Source organism: Mastigoproctus giganteus, chromosome 2, assembly GCF_048544385.1.
Source record: "Mastigoproctus giganteus isolate SK-2022 chromosome 2, ASM4854438v1, whole genome shotgun sequence".
In the NCBI taxonomy this organism is placed as follows: Eukaryota; Metazoa; Arthropoda; class Arachnida; order Uropygi; family Thelyphonidae; genus Mastigoproctus; species Mastigoproctus giganteus.
This window is the reverse complement of record NC_143576.1, coordinates 91,897,365-91,916,999: the sequence shown is the minus strand read 5'-3', so window position 1 is coordinate 91,916,999 and position 19,635 is coordinate 91,897,365. Positions and strand designations below refer to the sequence as shown.

At 38.3% G+C, this 19,635-nt stretch overlaps 1 protein-coding gene across 1 annotated transcript in view; it reads left to right on the top strand.

The window, feature by feature from the left end:
• The first annotated feature begins 1,948 nt into the window (after window positions 1-1,948).
• LOC150089422 (GTPase-activating Rap/Ran-GAP domain-like protein 3) overlaps window positions 1,949-19,635 on the top strand; it is a 503,165-nt gene continuing 485,478 nt past the window's right edge. The window contains exon 1 of the mRNA XM_090389447.1: window positions 1,949-2,468. Within this exon, the coding sequence (XP_090245573.1) occupies window positions 2,371-2,468 (98 nt within the window). The 5' untranslated portion in view covers window positions 1,949-2,370. The remainder of the gene's footprint in view (window positions 2,469-19,635) is intronic.

Below are 19,635 nucleotides of genomic sequence, written 5' to 3'. Positions count from 1 at the left end.
GTTCATATCATCAAATTTCTAATAAAAACTGCTCAATTTTCACAGCAATCCTGGTGATTTAGTCCAGATTTGGTCTATAATTTGGCTTCTGTAAGTTTTATTGACTTCAAACTTTGGAGAAGGTGTTGAAGTGTTCAATGGTGTTACATGGGAACATTCCTTTTAGGGAGTCCAAGTTTGATAGCTTCATCCTAAGTGGGTGATGGCTTCTATTTCTTCCTCTTGTTAGTGCGATGATATCTTCTATTGATGGGGCATCAATCTGACGAGTTAGCAGCTTGGTAAGCGTTGACAGATTTTTTTTGAGGACAGTGAGCTTCCAGGAGATCATACCTAGGTTGACTAGGAGAATAGATTTCGAGATGGTGAAGGGGTTCCCTCCCAGACGGTTCAGCCGCCGCAGAATCCAATGTTCTATTGACATAAATTTATTACATCGAGAGGTAGATGCAGAGGACCAGATTTCTGAGGCATATAGTGTTATGGGTGTGAGACATCTATTAATGTATTGTCCAATCAGTTTGGTGTTGTGACAGCCTGCGAGCTCCTGGCAGATAGCCCAGAAAGCAGCATAGGTCTTCTTCTTTGCATTTAGGAAGTGTTCCTTGAAATTTAAGTCTTCATCCCACGTTAGTCCCAGGTCAGTATGAGATGAAACTTTGGGGACTGATTCACAAATAACTGTAACTCGAATGTCATTCTTGACCTTCCTCTTCGTGATTGTCATTGATTTAAAATGTCCTAGATTTAGAATAATCAACGGGGGAACTGTTGGTTATTTTAATAGAAACCGGCGTTTTGAATATTTAGTTAAGTTATTACTCATATAATCACGCTATTTTTAATATCCCATAAATTAGAGAAGCGAAGTGTGTTTTGAAATTGCTATTAAAATTTATCAGAGTTTTTCATAATTTTCCAGTTAAATACCTTCTAGTGTAATGGATTACATCAGGAATACGAAGCTCTATCATTACAATAATTTATTTTGGAATTAATTTAAGTTCACTGTTTTGTTTTCATGAAGTTTTTTTCGTGTGCAAAATAGTTTTTCTTTGTTCCTTTGGGTTCGATATATGAACAGTACTTTCTCTGCCTAATCCAGAAGCTAGACAGAGAAGCGACATTTACAGGAGAAGGAAATTATAGCGTGCGTAACGCCCGGAAGTCATAGTTTGATTTAAAATGTCCTTGAAATCACTAAGGAAATTTAAACAAGATGGCATAATCTTGTTTAAATGACATGAGAGAAAATGCCATCCTAACATACCATATTTTGTTTCTCTGGCACATTTATTTCCACTAAAGACTGAGTAGTATTTATGTGTACGTTTGCTTGAGGAAATTAATTTTCTGGGAAACGGATAGTAAATAATTTCAAATACTGTACTAGTACACAATTATTAGACTGAGGTTTAATTTAATCTATGCGAAGAAAACAGCGAATATCATTTTCCCTAGGGAAAACCGTTAGTTATTTTAATAGAAACCGGCGTTTTGAATATTTAGTTAAGTTATTACTCATATAATCACGCTATTTTTAATTTCCCATAAATTAGTGAAGCGACATGTGTTTTGAAATTGCTATTAAAATTTATCAGAGATTTATAAAACAGGAAGAGTGGAGTGGCTAACTGGAAGTGGAAAAAGTAGTCGATGTAAGTTAGACAGGATTGTTTATCGGACCAGAATTAATTGGTTACTTAAACGGAATCTTAATTTTTAACGAGGATCCATATTGTATATTTCTTTTGCGATCATCAACGAGGGAGCGCCATCTATCCGATTTTTCGTTTTCAGTTTGTTCCGTAATATGCACACTCTAATCGATCGCTATGGCAACACACAGTAAGTGGAGGCGCTAGAAGTCCGCAACAAGCCACATAGTGTTGTGCCGCTTGTGACCGGGTTTCTTTCGCCACTCGTGCGATGCCGACTGCACTTCTTGAGTTGGAAGTCGTAACTCTTGGAGGCAAGTGATGTTTTTGTGCTGTGAAAGACTCTGCCCACCAGCGGTCAGGGCACTCGAACAGCCTTAGTTGCCTTTCGCGGCCACATGGTTTCTTCTAATTCGTTCGTTTTATCCTATGTAGTTACGGGAGCATCGACAGAATCGGTGGGGCGCCGAAGAGTCGCGCGAACTCCCTTTATCCCAAATTATAGACTCTTGTTCTCTGAGCTGAGTCAACAGATTTTGCCTCTCCAGTTCGAAGAACAGTGTAGTCTGGTCACATTGTGATTAAATTTGTTGTTATCTCCCATCATTGAAACTCCAAAACACTATTTACAGACTGTTTTACGCAGGGGACGGAAGCTTAGTCCTCATTTTACTTAGTTTGTGATTTGACACTTTACCCTTGAGGATTAGCGATGTTCCAGTCTTTACTAGTGAGGGCACACTTTAAGAATGAGCGACGCAGTTCAAGCCTGGACAGCACATCTTGCAGAGCTTTGGTGCCCTGGACACGGTGAGTGTGACGTTTTAATTTTGAATTAATTTTATACTTCTTCTTGTGGTTGTAATGAGGAAATCATGCGATAAGCGTTCATCAAAATACTGTTAGGATTATCAACAGTTGTTGTACGGAGTGAAACCGCGTGGAGCCGAAAGGATGGAAGGAAAACTTTTGATGTTTCTTTTTTCTGGATTTTGTTCATATGGGAAGTGAAAAAAGGATAAAGGGAACTGATCAAAATTTAAGAAATGATAGTATATAATAATAAAATAGATTGATTAAGAAAATAGAGAGAAAGATAGTTGGGATGATCTTGTTATTAAGGAATACGGTGCAGTTATTACTTAATAACAAGTAGTTCAACAGATATTACATTACTATAATTACAATAAACTTGGAGTAATATTTGTTTAAGAGGTTATTGGGGCCGAAGGGGGAGACTACAACTTATGATATTTCTGCATAAGTATAACGTGGAAATTGATAAACGCAGTAATGTATTTATGAATAACTTCAGGGATATTCTCCTGTTTTAAACAAACTTTCATTTTTATCAGTTCCAACGAGGCCAAATAGAAATTACTCTTAACGCCTGTACGAATTTCTAATAAAAAGCATCTCTGCATTATTTATAGCTTACAAAAAGTAATACAAGAGATGTGAAGTCTGTTGTGGCATGTATTTGATCCTTGGCTCCAATATAACTGCTAATAAAAATAAAATATGTGATAGTTTATATGATAAGTTAAATATTTGTTGAGAAAGAGCCAGATGAAACCAGCACGATGTCTACCAATTTTATTGTATGAAAACAACGAGAAAGGAATATTTTTAACCAGAAGCATGGTAGAATTACGCTTTCAGTTGTGCCTTCAAGGGAACAGTGTAATATGGAGTGAGTTTCATCAACTTCAAAATAACACGCGAGAAAGAAAGAAGAGCTGATAACTCGGTTACGACATTCACCGAGTTTCAAAATAATATTCTATCACGACTTTGTTTCACACTGTTCGTGCTATTGCCAAGCTAGCGTGTATATTTAAAAATGATCTGGATAAAATGATCATATTATGTGGAAAGTAATTTTTAAATGAATAAGAGACTATTTTTAACTCCCTCACATTCGAAAAAAAAAAAAGAATGGGTGTATTTAAAGAGACTGTTTATTTTGTAAGTGAATTTTACTATTCAGAACAATTTCTGTGTGCTTATGTTTAACATAAAATGAATGTTTTTTATGTATTAAACTTTTTATTCGGCATATTCATCCAATGAAAACCTATAAGAATTAACCAAAGATAATAAAGCCTCTTCTTGAGTTAAAACCAATTATTTACTAGAAGCATTATTACAGTAACGAGCACCGTTGAACTTTCAGACTAGTCTTTATTCTTCAGATAGATATAAAAGATAATGTTCACTCTAGAATTGACAATGAAGTCTGAAATGGTATTATCTACAATACATAAAAAAAATCCAATTTCATCCCATCATTGTCTAGAGCGTTATTGCTAAAGGTAATGCGCTTGTAGCCAGAGAAAGAGTCTTTTTCTAAGAAATGGATGTATTTAGAATGTTGGATCTTAACTGCAAGCGTTAGCGGAAAGATAATGCCAACCTTTCTCGAAGTGTTTGTTTTTATAGACTAAAATTAGATGGATCTTATTACTGCTCATCATCAACTGTAACGATTTATAATAAGCTATTAATTCAAATAACTTTTAATTTAGAAGAAAGCACTTAAATATAAGATATCTTGTAAGAGGCATTGCACTTATTTGGATCGACTATTCGTACATGCAATAAAATCATAAATAATTAGTCTAGTTATTCAACAGACAACAGTTGATAGAAGATTGTGAAACTAAATTAGGAAGCAGCTTACCTACTAATACCTGTAGTTTTATTACGTACTCTCAGACTTCATTTAATGTAAACTCAGGTAATATATGAATCCCGCGAAACAAACCCAGGAAAGTCTCTCTTAACTGCACATGGAATTTAAAGCCATTACCATAATTTCATGGTACTCAAAATGCGTGCGTTTTGAACTAGCCTCACCAACCGATTTATGAGATAATTTGATAGTAGTAAGAGTATAATCATTACAGAGTTGGCATAAAGATTCTCATTCGCTGAGAAAGAACAACCCTCGAAATGCATTCTCCTTTTGCTAAGTATCCCATAATCTATATAGCAGTCATGAAAATTCTGATAATTGTTATCGTTTATCAGTTTGTTAGCAAACTACAGCAGAATGAAAGTGGACCTCAAATCCTTCTCCTGTTTCGATTCATCTATGGGAAAACTTAAAACAATTCATGGGGAGACAAGTACTGTGTATAGGGAGGTTGCCCATCCTATATTGTTATTTCAGAATGGTATAGGAATGTATTAGTATTTATGACGCAGAAATTCTCTGTTGTCCAACAATTGAGTAAAAATTCTTGAAGTGGCTCATCAGGCCATTTGAGTATTGGCTCTGTGGAAAGCATCGTAAAAAAACACTTCCGCACACACGATGTTCTCGTGGATCTTTCAACTGTTGTTGCCTAACAGAAGGTGGAAAAAGCATAACTATGCAGATTCTGTAGAATTATTGCCGGTCTCCGATCCTGAAAAAAAGCAAAGATGCAAAGCATTTCCTGAAATTATGACGTTTTTGGGGGATTGGATTAGTGTTAATTTCATTGGTTACCTTCAAAGGGGCATCTCATCATCTGCACATAGTACCCTAACCTTCTCTATTGTTTTTACGCAACTGTTGAGGAGAAATAATGAGGAATGCTGACCAAAGGTTGGGCTATTGCTTTACCAGACAGCTCCCTACGCACAATTCATAACTACCACTCGGATGGCAAATCAAAGTGGCTTTAAAATTTTGCCGAATTCACCGTATTCCTGACTTTGCCCTCCAAATTTCTTGCTTTTTTCCATCCCTGATGTCACTTTTGTGTGTGACAAGCATTCTCCCGTGGATGAGAAAATGATTTCTGGAACTGTCATGGTTTCAAAGGCAATCAGAAGTCCTAAAAATGATTTCCATAAATGTATCCACTGGTGAGAACAATATGCCATCCCCAATGGTAGTTGTGTTGTATACGACTGACCTTGTATGAACCTTTCCGACAGGGGTTCTGGAGGAATATAGATCTTTACTGACGATCAACGCTCGAGTGTAATTTAAAGTAGACTTACTCCTCCGCTGGCACAGATGTTCTTTGATTTAGCGGAAAGGCAACTACAGAAATGTGGAGTCAGCTTACTGGGGACTCATAAACGCATATCTTCAGTGGCCGGTTTACATGTTTGTTGGATAAAAAAATCGCAGTTTGTTGGAGGGGAAACAACTCAGTATGCAGTCACAGACGGGGTAAACCAAGCAACAGTTACACCGTATTCTCCAAATATTCCAATTTTATCCAATTTAAATAACTAAAATTGAAGTTCACAAGAGGTCGATAAAGGCAAAGTTAAACAGCCTGTATTAGTTGATTTTTATCACTTGTAGAGTTCCAAGTTATGATGCTTAATAAATTTCATATTAATTTGTTCTCCTAACAAATGAATACCTTACCTATGCAACATCTACTGCTTGCACTGGCCAGATTTCCTTCAGTTTTGAGCCAACCGCTTGTATTTTGTATTCAATCGACAGACAACAATTTAATGTTATTCTTTTCCAAACTGCTTATCTTAAAGCAAACAATAGATGATTAGATGTGCCATTTTCAAGGAAAGAAAAATATATTCAGACTTAACCAAGTCGAAGTATTCACATAGTTGGCTACTTCATCTAATAAAGAGTTAACATACCTTTTGAACCATGAAAATTTCATGGCTACTTTTATATCGAACCAAAATTTACTTCGTCCGCATATGTTAAGTAATTTAGATGAAACTTGTAGAATATTTTCAGTACGGTGGAAAATAAAAGGGCGGATAACGTGTCTGCGTGCAAAGTGCCAGATGATAGTGTCTCGATGTAGGAAGTATCGTGTACGCTTAATGAAAACTTTCCACGCATGAAGTAATTTGACAAAAAAAGGCTACTGATAGGCCGGTAATGGAATAATAAAATGACAAAGTTTAATAGCGAACTTGCGTTGTTGTGTCAAATGCTGATTTAACATTTGGTCTGGTTGAAATTGATCAGTTGCACAACAAAAGTTGTTGTGCAACTTTTGCTCATCTAAAAGCGTAGTGGTTGATAAATTTGAATAATCTTTATTTCCATCACGGCAGGTTGCCAGGGGTTTACACTTTAAATGAATATTACATAGAAAAATGGTACACGGAGGAACATAGCATACAAGTAAAAAAAGAAAGGAAAACAACAACAAAACAGCATATCCTGCAATGAAAGGAAGGTACATTTGAATTTTGGATGGGGAAGACCCAAATAAACTGTGCGGTGCTGTGGCAGATGCAGTAGTACAAAGTAGAGAATATGACGTTATCCCTCTAGGGCTAGAGCTGCTGAAGCTAGATGCAAAGTGGGAGGTGTTGAATGGATGAGTCCACGCTGTTATTATGACGAGTCAGCTTGGGAGCTTCCTGTGAGGAGTACATGGCGCCTATAAGCTGCGTTAGTGGCAAATAGACGGAGCCCAGCATCGAGTTCTTGGATTATGTCAAGCATATAATTCGGTAGTAAAGAGTCCCATAAGGCAAGCTTCTTGAAATTCATAATTAAAGTTGACGTCGATCTTAGATGTTCACGGGAGAAGGGGCAGCCATGAACATATGTCCCACACATTCGGCACCGATATAATGCCGGTGACTATTTTAGCAGTGAATGCTAGTCTTCTGCCTTCAACCAGTTTTGGTATCACCCTTAGCCCCAGTCGTGCCATTTGCTGCTGTCCGTTCTAGAGAGGAATATTACATTTTTCGGTGGCCAACTTTGCCAGCAAATATTCCTTGGCATAAATGCCCTTTACGTTAGAGTGGGCATCCGATGTGCAGATTTCAGCTGCGTACAGGATTTCAGCATAGAAGATGGAGGTTATGTATTTGCGAGCTAGCACAGGGTCACTGAGGTGGAGGAATTGGCGCTTCGCTAGCCAGCACATCCGACAGAATTTAAGTGTTTTTTCGATTTGATATTTGGAGTCGTTTGGGGTCGAAGACAATGCCTAAGTCTGTGTGCATGAGCACATTTAGTATCTGGAACCCTCCAGTAGTAACTGTGATCTGTGTTGAATTATTTTTCAGTGAGAAGATAATCTAGGCCGATTTAGTTGCGTTGATGGAGAGCCTGAAATATATACGATAGTTTTAGAGGTTACTAAGAATTGCACTGATGTTAGCGTTGATATTTGTCACCTTGTCTCCAGGATTGATTCTAGTTAATATCTTTAGATAATCGGCATAGTACATGACGTTGGGTATTTTCAATGAAGGGTAAGATGATGGCTGTGAATAAAATTCCAGAAAGTATCCCCCGCCCCCCACTTGTGGTACCCATTCGGTAACGGTTTTTGAGATCGTGCACTAGTCTAGAAGATTATGGTTCTGTTACGGAGAAGGGCACTGATGAACCACAGCGCATCTCTATGAATTTCAAAATATTGTTGTAATTACCTGTACAAATGAAGTGGCATAATTTTTCTGCGATGTGACACTATTTAATCACGAAAGCATTATAATGAGCTATATGAGGAAAACGATAATGGATGCCGAATCAGTTTAAAAATGCATACAAGCTTTGTTTCTGAATATCTGGTGCTTGTTTTTCTTAACAGCTAAAACTTCAAATTAATTTAACAGGGAAGCAAATTAGACTTACTTTCTGACCCCATGCAAGGTTTAATTAGCCAGCTTTTCACTCGGGAGACTAAGACAATATCCATTAAGACAATGGATATTGGTTAATTTGTCTCCTCCTAATTAGTTGAAGCGCAAGAATGGACGGGCAATGAGCAAATATTAAATGGTGTATTGATGCAAATTAAGAAAGAGTGTAGCTGAGATTCCTACCCCAGTGGTCTTGGTGGAGGATTACATTGTGTTTTGTGAAACAGGAAAACTGACCATAGAATGACACGCAATATACTGACGCAAATATCCCAGCTCTGGAGCAGATACCAACAAACAAACAAACAAACAAACGACAGCAAACGCATCTTAGTAGATATTAGTTACAGTGATGCAACTTTGTCATGTTCAGCAACAGTATCACATTAAAAGTCACGAGATGCCCATCTGATTCCAGAAAATTGTGTCCCTAGTTGCTGATGCGCCATTAAAACTCAACCAACCAACAACCAGAAAATTGTGTGCGACTACGAAATGAGGAATTATTTTGGTATATAAAAGCGATTAGTGGTTATGCCGGAATTCATTTCAAGCGTGCCGAACAATGAGTACACAGAGTATGCAAACAGAGGTTCAGATGGGAAATATATTTGGGTGTTATGTGGGGGAAAATGTCTATGCGTTCTGTTAAGACTTCAAATCCGATGCGTCTTGAGTTCGAGGGCCAGTAAAAACTCAAGTTGACAGTTGGCATCGCGTTAAACCAATGGAATTCCATCTGATTCCAGAAAATTCTTGGCCGGTTCTCGACATGTCAAGAAACGGCTAAGTAGCGAAAAATACTGACTAACAGTTGTTGACGCGCCTAGTGGCTGCCATAGCAAAAGTCACAGCATCATCTCTACCCAAAATGAAGACCACTAAAATAACCAAAGATAATGATCAATATTGATGAACAAATCTGTAGTCAAGAAATCCGAAAAACTCATCCAGGTAGCAATTACCAGCCAGCCATTACTTTGTTCAGAGACCGGGCCATTTAGGTACAGCAATACACCAAACTGTCATCAATCTGTTTGATACTCTGTTTAGAAGACACGACACCCAGAAAAATAGATTCCAGTTACGATAGTGTATCTGTAGTAGTTAGTTCAGATACAGTTATGTTGTTGTCTTGGAGTTTAACGACACATAGGCCGCCAGGGCCATATTATGATTAATAATGAAATACTAACCTCATTTAAAATTGCTCTTATATTTTATGATGTATTCCTCAGTATATGGAGCTTGAAAAGTCTGTGAAATGGTAGTCAGGTTGTTTGGCTGCAAGATCTGCCCTCTCATTTTCTGCTATCCCAGAATGTCCTGGAATCCAACAGAATGTCACAGTTTGGTTTCTCTCATTACAAGCAATTAACTTAGAATGAATTTGCTTTATTACAGGGTGAGAGGGTTGATATTACTACTTATAGCGAAGACAGCACTGAGTGAGTTAGTGTATATTAAAGCAGCGTAATCAGATGTTCAGTAATGTGATCCAGAGTTAAGTTTATGGCGTAAAGTTCGGCAGCGAAGATACTGCATTCTATTGGTAATGAGACAGACGTACTGAACGAGGGGAAGATTGCCGCAGCACCTACTTAGGTCTCAGTCTTTGATCCATCTGTATAAATCTTACAGGCCTGTGAGTTAGAAAGACAGTTAGTTTCATGTATTGTCCGGTACTGGAGAGAGACAATGTGTTCTTTCCCCACTGTTTGAAATAGCCATCTTAAATTGCAGGAATATTTGTCCAAGGTGGATCTGATGGTGTCGTGTCCTCTCATATACAGTTATCTTCTATCTGTGCTTCAGGATTATTTCAAACAATCTGACTTCACACTAAGCATAAAGAAATCCGTTCTTCAGAGAAGACAACTCGCTGTTGCTTAGCCCATAAAGGTAGCGTTAGTGGTTTTACAGCGGATTCATCTCTTTAGACCATAATGCACCAGTGCGATGTCGGAGGCTGATCTGCATGTTATGCAGGAAGCGAAACCATACTCTTCTGCCTGATATCGCTTGACCATAGCCCAGATTAAAGAGGCACTTCCCTCTGAGGGGATTCGAAGCCAAACTTCTCCAAACGAGTGGAAAGTGGCGAAAGCACTACTGTAACGAGGGCGGATCTCACATGCGAACAGTGAGACAAGCGAGTAGAAGGATTTTGAGCATGATCACATATGCGGATGATATGAAGTGTTTTATGATATTCAGCTGACTTTAATGCAGTTATTCAATTTAACAGAGAGCAGCGGTGTTGGTAGGGAAGTTGAAAGATTATCTTTGAATTTTGGCTGCAAATCGAACAAAGAGATGATGGTAACCGATGATCACCAAAAGTCACATATACACAGAACGACATAAGTATACATAAATAAAACTTAAACGAGATTTAGAGCGTTAAACATGTTCTGCTCTTTGGAGCATACGCCAAGAGCGCGCAGGTTTAAAGAATATAGCTATTTTAGGTCAATATATAAAAAGTGCTTCATTCCCATATCGCTATAGGATCTGGAATGCAATCCTCAGCGCAAACTAGTTAGCAAAATAAGCTGTGTTATGGAAAATGAGTTTCCTCGTTCACAATCTTGAGGATGTATTTCCCTCTGAAGAACGATTCAAGGGTCACAAGGAGGCAGTGCATCCAGGAAAACATTCCGATAACAGTAGCAAAACTCAAAGGCCAAATAGATACTAACACTATAATGCACGAGCCAAAAACCAGCTGTGGCCATTGACACACTAAGTACTTACCTCTATATTTACGACTAACAAACTTTACATTCTTCAGAGAGACATTCTTTGGTAATACTTCAAATGCTGTTAACACCCTGAGCACCTTCGGGTCAATGCTCAGTGTTGAGCATTGACCCGAATTCGTAACGAATAGAATTGGCAGACGTATCTTGGAAAACACATAAAGCTCATGTTCCCGGCCTACGCCGATTTTGAATCTCATTACTATTGGATTGCAAATAGCTACCATGGAAATCATTGGTACACTATGATGGCGTTGTAGTCCATTTGTACTTTGAAATAATCGGCATGATCTGCGCAACTTTTGTATCTAGCAGATGAAATAGAATTACGTTAATTTTTTTTTAGGTTTCTCTGATCACCTCGGAAAAATCTAAAAAATTTCTAGGGTTTCCCCTTGCTTTGTAACTGTGTATTCGTCAACCGCACTAGTTCTCCTAGATCCCATTAACGTAAACGAAAGTGTCCACTAGCACAGACTGCGAGGATTGGTTGACCATTAAGAGTTACTCGTGCCAATACGTGGGAATCAGGAACCCAATTCACAGATATCCCTGCATGACGATATTTCGGGAATAACTCGATGCGCATTGTTCATTTACAGAATACACATGGACTTGCATTTCCTAAAAACACTACGTTAAGGTTTTAAGGGAACACTAAGCCGTGGCTTGTAATACACCGCGGTATATCGTTGAGGGAGATACGGTTGAACCTGTTGTGCACATCAACTTTTACCAAAGGCAGAATTGCGCTTCAGTTGAGCTGTTAATGTCAAGCAGCATTTTGTGGGGGGAGAGAGGGTTATTTCCTTTTCCTGCTGTTCAAGAGACGCTTAGAGATCCTCGGAAAAACCTTAAAAAAAAAAACGTTTTTTGCTCATTTAAGTTTCTTTATTTAGTTTCGCTATGACTAGCGTGGTTCACTTTCGTTTCATTAACTTTCCTTTTTTATGTGTTTAAGCAGTTGTGTTTCCTGGGAAAGCCGAAAGCGTAATGATTCAAGCATTCTTTCAGAATCAGCAGACATTTTACAGAAAATGTAGCCGTCGGTTTTAGGGATAGTTATGGTAATCCATGTGTGCAGTAGAAGAATGAAAATATCATATGAAATGAATTCTAAAACACTGTACTTGGATTTCTTGGCTTGCACGATGGTGGTCTCCATTAACATAGAATAATTTGTAATGTGTAAACTTTATCCCGCATAAAAATAATTTCAAGAAACCGGTTTACTCCTTTAATTATGGAAACAAAGGTATTTTTAGCCAGAGTTTATTGTACTTTTCAAATCACAGCTGTTTCCTGAATAGCTAAGTTATTGTGCTTGAAAGAATAACTACCTGATCTTTACTCTTGTTTTTAATGAAACAAAGATGTATGAGAGTTTACAAAAGGCCCTGTTTGTGTAGTCTACGTAGCTAAAGGTAAAATGTTGAAAAATGTATCAGTGAAGAAAAATAATCCATCAATTTGTCAGAACTTACGCTGAGGAGGTAGTGCTCGTGGTGACCTGCCTCACAAAACGAGATTTGATTCATTTTGTAGCGAACATAGTTGCTCTTAATTGTGGCACTTATGAACCCATGGAAAAGAAATGCTTCTTTAAACTGACTGCATCTCAGATAAATACTAAATGAATCCTTTACTGATAATTCACAGGAAACTGTGGGGGTGGGGCGTGTTTATTATTGTGGGGGGTTTGGGTATTATTGTTTTTCTTGGTTGCCCTAATTTTCTTTATATTTTAATTATTATAATTTATCCCCTTTTTTATATGTATATCCCCGTAGTCCAATCCTCCCACTTAGCATCTGACTTGTTTGTTCTCAGAAGATTACCTGACTCGTAGGGGACCTTAATTATTTTAAGTATTTCTCCACAGGATTGGCTGAGTTTCGGAATGACAGACTCCAACACATGAATGTAAAATAAAACAATGTTTATTAACATATCATACAGAAATTAGCAATAGTGTTTGGTCAAACTATATTTGGCTGGTGACTTGTTAATTCATTAACCTTTATATGTGTAAATATCTTGTTCCAACTCAATTGTTTCATCATCAGATATTCTACTCTAATACACATTATTATTTATTATGTCATGGTGTCTCTTCATGTTCTTTACAGGGACTTCAATAGGTCGTGTCATACACTTTACATAGATTCTTCCCACTCTTCTTCTGAACAGTCTGTATAATAACCCAACTACCAGCCAATGAACTGGCTCACAAAAACCTTCAGAGTTCGTGTCTCAATTTGTAAAAAATTTGCATTTATTCAATTAGACACCCTTTCTGCAATCAGGTCAACAGGAAATATTAATCAATTCAATTTAACATTACCCTTCTGAACAGTTAATCCTCTATACCTTTATAATATCACTTATTAATTAGCCCCTACTTAAATCAGAAATACTCTCCACAAATCAACTCATAATAAATTGAAATTTCAACCTTCAATTTCATACATATTATAAAAACCTTTCCCAACTTTAAACAATTCTTAGTTATCTATTATACCCTCTCCTTCCAGCAAGCATTAATATGAGGAGCTTCACTTCAGATTATAGGCTACGTCCGTCTTAAATACCTAACACTTTTATTCATATATTCATTACTTAAACCTCCCTCCTTAACCATATATGTCTAGTTATCTTAAAGTCCTCTCCTTAATAAATTAAGTACACCTATGTTGGTAAACTCTCTAGCACTTACGTGTTTGGCCTGGAACTTTCCTTCCTGCTCGGATTCCTTTCATATCGGTCATTCAGGTACTGGAATGCGGGGGCGCTCTTTTGGGGATCTCGGTGATTATGGTGCTTCCCTACCGGATACTGTACGGCTGGAATCAATCAGTGTCGCATACTCTTTATCGGTCAGCATTTCTTCTTCCGTGGATAGAGGGGTTTTCGAGTAGGTCAATGGTTCGACCATTCATTCGACTGGCTTTGCCTATACAATTCTCAGGGTGTGATTCTTCCTCACTATGGCTTCCATGTTTACAGGTGAACATTCCTACTGGCTGTCGGGATATGCAGAATTTCTATCACTGCTTCCATCTACCTCAGGTCTGCAGCTATCACCCAAACTAGACTGCTGCTCTGCTTTGTATCGTTCTCCAACTCCTTCAAATCATCCTCCAGACCGCTCCGAAAACTTCTTCCGACTCTCACGAAAACTTTTCCAGAATGCCCCGAAAACCTTTTCAGAATCTCCCTCTCAAAATTCCCTCTATTTTCTTCCTGGCCAATAGGAGATCTGCACATCCTTTTTCCTGTGTTCTCATTTGTCTCCTCTCCTCTTCCGTGGGCGGGTCTTCTTTATTCTTTGTGCCCCAACTTCCGTGGACCTCGAACATACCAGAACAATCCAGAAAGAGAAGCGGAAGTTCAGGTCAACTGAGAAGCGTCACAGCTCCTCCCGTGACCTCACGCGCGCACACCTGGTGACGTCGCCTACCTCTAATAGCGTCTCACCGTGAAATCTTTAAGAGGGTCAGCTTAAGCACTCTTGGCCCTTACTATGGTGCATCTGCTTCTGTTTTAATGGGGGGGTTTGTCATGGTATATTACTTTCACTGACTCGTCAAAGAACTTCCATACAAACAAGCTACAACTACACAAGGAGTGACTGGAAGGTATTTTTGAATTCCAGTGCTACTTAACTGATGTTGTTTTTACCAGAAAACCACTATTCGTATTACAGTTAAATTCACATAATATTTAACAATTTTTATTAATTAATGTAAGGACGGGTCCTTACATAGCATTCCTCTTCCCTAAAAAAATTTATATTCCATATATAAATTTTTTTCTTTTCTGTCCTCAGACGGATATGACCTTATCCCAGATCCACTTTATCGACAGCCAATCTCCTCTAATTGCCTTTCTATATTTTCTAATTACACTTATATACCAGACATTACTTAAACTTATATTAAGCTTCATTAACTACTCCCATCCCATATTTTCGTCGAATACTGCTCCTAGATACATTTGCTGCATCCTGTTTATTTCCTTCAGTTTGTGTGCCTTCTCCTCACTGGAAGCTTCAGTTCTGTAATTTCCTAATCCTTCGATTTCTTTAATTTCTGTTGCTCCATTTAATTTGCGATCCTTCTCATCACAGCCATTCTCTCCCCCTTCATGTGTTTTCTCTCCCGAATGTAAACCGACCCTTTCTCTCGTTTCCAAAACTCCCACGTGTAACACCCTCCCCTTCTCTTGGCACTTCCCCTCATTATTCCTATTTGTTTTGGTGTTCTTATTTAATTCCCATTTGTTTTGTGTAACCAGAACTTTATTATCTGTGCTTGCCTTACACCCTTCTAATTCTTCCCCACAAGCTTCCTTTGGAGTTTCCCCTTTCTCTGGCTCATACTGGGCTCTGCCGCCTGCCTTTCGCCTCCTGTCTACCTTTGGACTCGCCTGGGTATTACTGCCGAAGGTAATGCGGCCATTTCTCACATCTATCTTGGCTCTTAATTTCCTTAGGAGGTCCGTGCCTAGTATTGCGTCGTGTCGACGACTGTTTATTCTGTTTGCCACACAATATGAATGGGCCACCAAGTTATCACACCCCTGTATTCTTACCTTGTCTCTGACAATATAATCGGTGTGAATTTCTTCAGCACCTACCCCCTCTACAAGGAAATCGCGGCAACATCTTATATCTCCCTTATTCGGCCTTTTGCAGTATCTAATGAGGTAGTCCCACATTAAAATAGACCTCGAGGCTCCTGTGTCCACCAGAAATTTACCTGGTACCCCTCCTAAGCTGCCTCTCACATATAATAGGTCGTTTCCACTGCCCTTAGCACTTACCGCACCTAAAGATATGGCCTTTCCTTTGGCGGTGTTTAAGTGTAATGATGGCCTCCCGCAGCGGGCATGTCTAGAAGATCCATGTCTCTTGACTACGGCATTGTTAATGCGCTCTCGTTCATTCCGATACCCCCCTTGTTTTGTGCAATGCCTTTCCTCCCTGTGCTTGTCCATGTTTCTGGGGTTTTTTACGTGTGGGTACCTGTCTCGTTCCCAATACTCTTCCCTTTCCCAGCTTTCTTTAGCACCCTGTTTCACTTTGCAGTAGCGGGTCCAATGGTCTGAGTTCTGGCACTTATAACACCGTTTTCGACCGCCGTCCTTGTCTCCCCCCTCGTTTGTTTGTGAAACTGTACCCAATCTTTGTTTCACTTCCGTTTGTTGCTGATTTTCTCTAGCATCATTGCTTAAAGAGAGCCTTTCCATCATCCACTCCATCTTTCTTTCGATGCTATTTAAATGTTTAGCTAACCCTTCGATTTTGCTTCCCCATATGCCCACTTGGTCTTCATGTTCGTCACTGTGGCCCCCAAAATTTTCGCAGTCCTTGCCGCGTTTCCTACCCTTTCTTGGCATTTTTATTTTATATCTATTAATCTCTAGCTATCAACTTTAACTAATTAATATGTCTGCCGATTAATCTTTCTACAATTCTTTAACTATATTAGATAATCTAATTCAATTTACCATTAACTCAATTAGTAAAATTTCAACACCCAATAATTATAAAACTTATTAATTTTTTACCTATCTATCCTTGAAGTTTCCCTGTCCGGTCTCACTAATTAATTCAATTGTACATAAATAATAATTTCCAGTTCAACGCTAAATCAATACTTGTCTCTAAAATCCACCGTTATTTACCTGTTCCATCTAAAATTCATTCAACAATAATCAACTCAGTAATACATATATATAATTCTAACTTACGCTTTCTGGCTCGCCAGCTGAATTTTTTCTATCAGTTTCAGCAACTGGATTGCATGTATATATACATGTATATATATATTTTCCTGTCGTTCTGAACTCAGCCTTCCGTAGTGCAGAATTATCCTGGCTGGCTCGCCAATTGTGGGGGTGGGGCGTGTTTATTATTGTGGGGGGTTTGGGTATTATTGTTTTTCTTGGTTGCCCTAATTTTCTTTATATTTTAATTATTATAATTTATCCCCTTTTTTATATGTATATCCCCGTAGTCCAATCCTCCCACTTAGCATCTGACTTGTTTGTTCTCAGAAGATTACCTGACTCGTAGGGGACCTTAATTATTTTAAGTATTTCTCCACAGGATTGGCTGAGTTTCGGAATGACAGACTCCAACACATGAATGTAAAATAAAACAATGTTTATTAACATATCATACAGAAATTAGCAATAGTGTTTGGTCAAACTATATTTGGCTGGTGACTTGTTAATTCATTAACCTTTATATGTGTAAATATCTTGTTCCAACTCAATTGTTTCATCATCAGATATTCTACTCTAATACACATTATTATTTATTATGTCATGGTGTCTCTTCATGTTCTTTACAGGGACTTCAATAGGTCGTGTCATACACTTTACATAGATTCTTCCCACTCTTCTTCTGAACAGTCTGTATAATAACCCAACTACCAGCCAATGAACTGGCTCACAAAAACCTTCAGAGTTCGTGTCTCAATTTGTAAAAAATTTGCATTTATTCAATTAGACACCCTTTCTGCAATCAGGTCAACAGGAAATATTAATCAATTCAATTTAACATTACCCTTCTGAACAGTTAATCCTCTATACCTTTATAATATCACTTATTAATTAGCCCCTACTTAAATCAGAAATACTCTCCACAAATCAACTCATAATAAATTGAAATTTCAACCTTCAATTTCATACATATTATAAAAACCTTTCCCAACTTTAAAAAATTCTTAGTTATCTATTATACCCTCTCCTTCCAGCAAGCATTAATATGAGGAGCTTCACTTCAGATTATAGGCTACGTCCGTCTTAAATACCTAACACTTTTATTCATATATTCATTACTTAAACCTCCCTCCTTAACCATATATGTCTAGTTATCTTAAAGTCCTCTCCTTAATAAATTAAGTACACCTATGTTGGCAAACTCTCTAGCACTTACGTGTTTGGCCTGGAACTTTCCTTCCTGCTCGGATTTCTTTCATATCGGTCATTCAGGTACTGGAATGCGGGGGCGCTCTTTTGGGGATCTCGGTGATTATGGTGCTTCCCTACCGGATACTGTACGGCTGGAATCAATCAGTGTCGCATACTCTTTATCGGTCAGCATTTCTTCTTCCGTGGATAGAGGGGTTTTCGAGTAGGTCAATGGTTCGACCATTCATTCGACTGGCTTTGCCTATACAATTCTCAGGGTGTGATTCTTCCTCACTATGGCTTCCATGTTTACAGGTGAACATTCCTACTGGCTGTCGGGATATGCAGAATTTCTATCACTGCTTCCATCTACCTCAGGTCTGCAGCTATCACCCAAACTAGACTGCTGCTCTGCTTTGTATCGTTCTCCAACTCCTTCAAATCATCCTCCAGACCGCTCCGAAAACTTCTTCCGACTCTCACGAAAACTTTTCCAGAATGCCCCGAAAACCTTTTCAGAATCTCCCTCTCAAAATTCCCTCTATTTTCTTCCTGGCCAATAGGAGATCTGCACATCCTTTTTCCTGTGTTCTCATTTGTCTCCTCTCCTCTTCCGTGGGCGGGTCTTCTTTATTCTTTGTGCCCCAACTTCCGTGGACCTCGAACATACCAGAACAATCCAGAAAGAGAAGCGGAAGTTCAGGTCAACTGAGAAGCGTCACAGCTCCTCCCGTGACCTCACGCGCGCACACCTGGTGACGTCGCCTACCTCTAATAGCGTCTCACCGTGAAATCTTCAAGAGGGTCAGCTTAAGCACTCTTGGCCCTTACTATGGTGCATCTGCTTCTGTTTTAATGGGGGGGTTTGTCATGGTATATTACTTTCACTGACTCGTCAAAGAACTTCCATACAAACAAGCTACAACTACACAAGGAGTGACTGGAAGGTATTTTTGAATTCCAGTGCTACTTAACTGATGTTGTTTTTACCAGAAAACCACTATTCGTATTACAGTTAAATTCACATAATATTTAACAATTTTTATTAATTAATGTAAGGACGGGTCCTTACAAAACGTAATTCTCCTTTGCTCATGGACTGACTCTTCCCATCAATGCATCAGGTCGCAATGGCCGTATAACTGTTTATAGCTAATCGACTTTGAAATTGTTATTATATTAAAGTGTGCAATATGCAGCTGCCTCTACATTAAACCAACTTGGTTTTCTTCTGCAGTCTTAGCAAGAGTTTTTCATTTGAAAAACTCTGAGTTAAAGTCAAGGATGATAGAGGTAAGAGCGACATGATTTTAAAAAAAATGAGAGACAAGCTACTTTCCAAAATACATTTTTAAACATCCTTCGTGACAACAATTTTTTTTCCAAAATAATTTATGCAGCTCCCCTAGAAAAATGGTGTTTGGTGCATCATTTTCCAAGGATAAGTGCCTGCGATCTTAATCTTGAGACATGGTGAAATGGAGATAAGCTTTTAGCTGAAGACAAGAATGACGTCTTTTTGCAATAGCTGGGATAGAAAGAACTATGAACAGTAGTAGGGAATGCAGACCCTAGATAATGGTAAGAAAGCTGAGAATTACAAAGAATCAATACAAAGCAGTGACTAGTATTGGAATAGATACAAAATTTGAATGAACAAAACAGAGTAAATTTCTTATACATAGACGTTTTAAGTG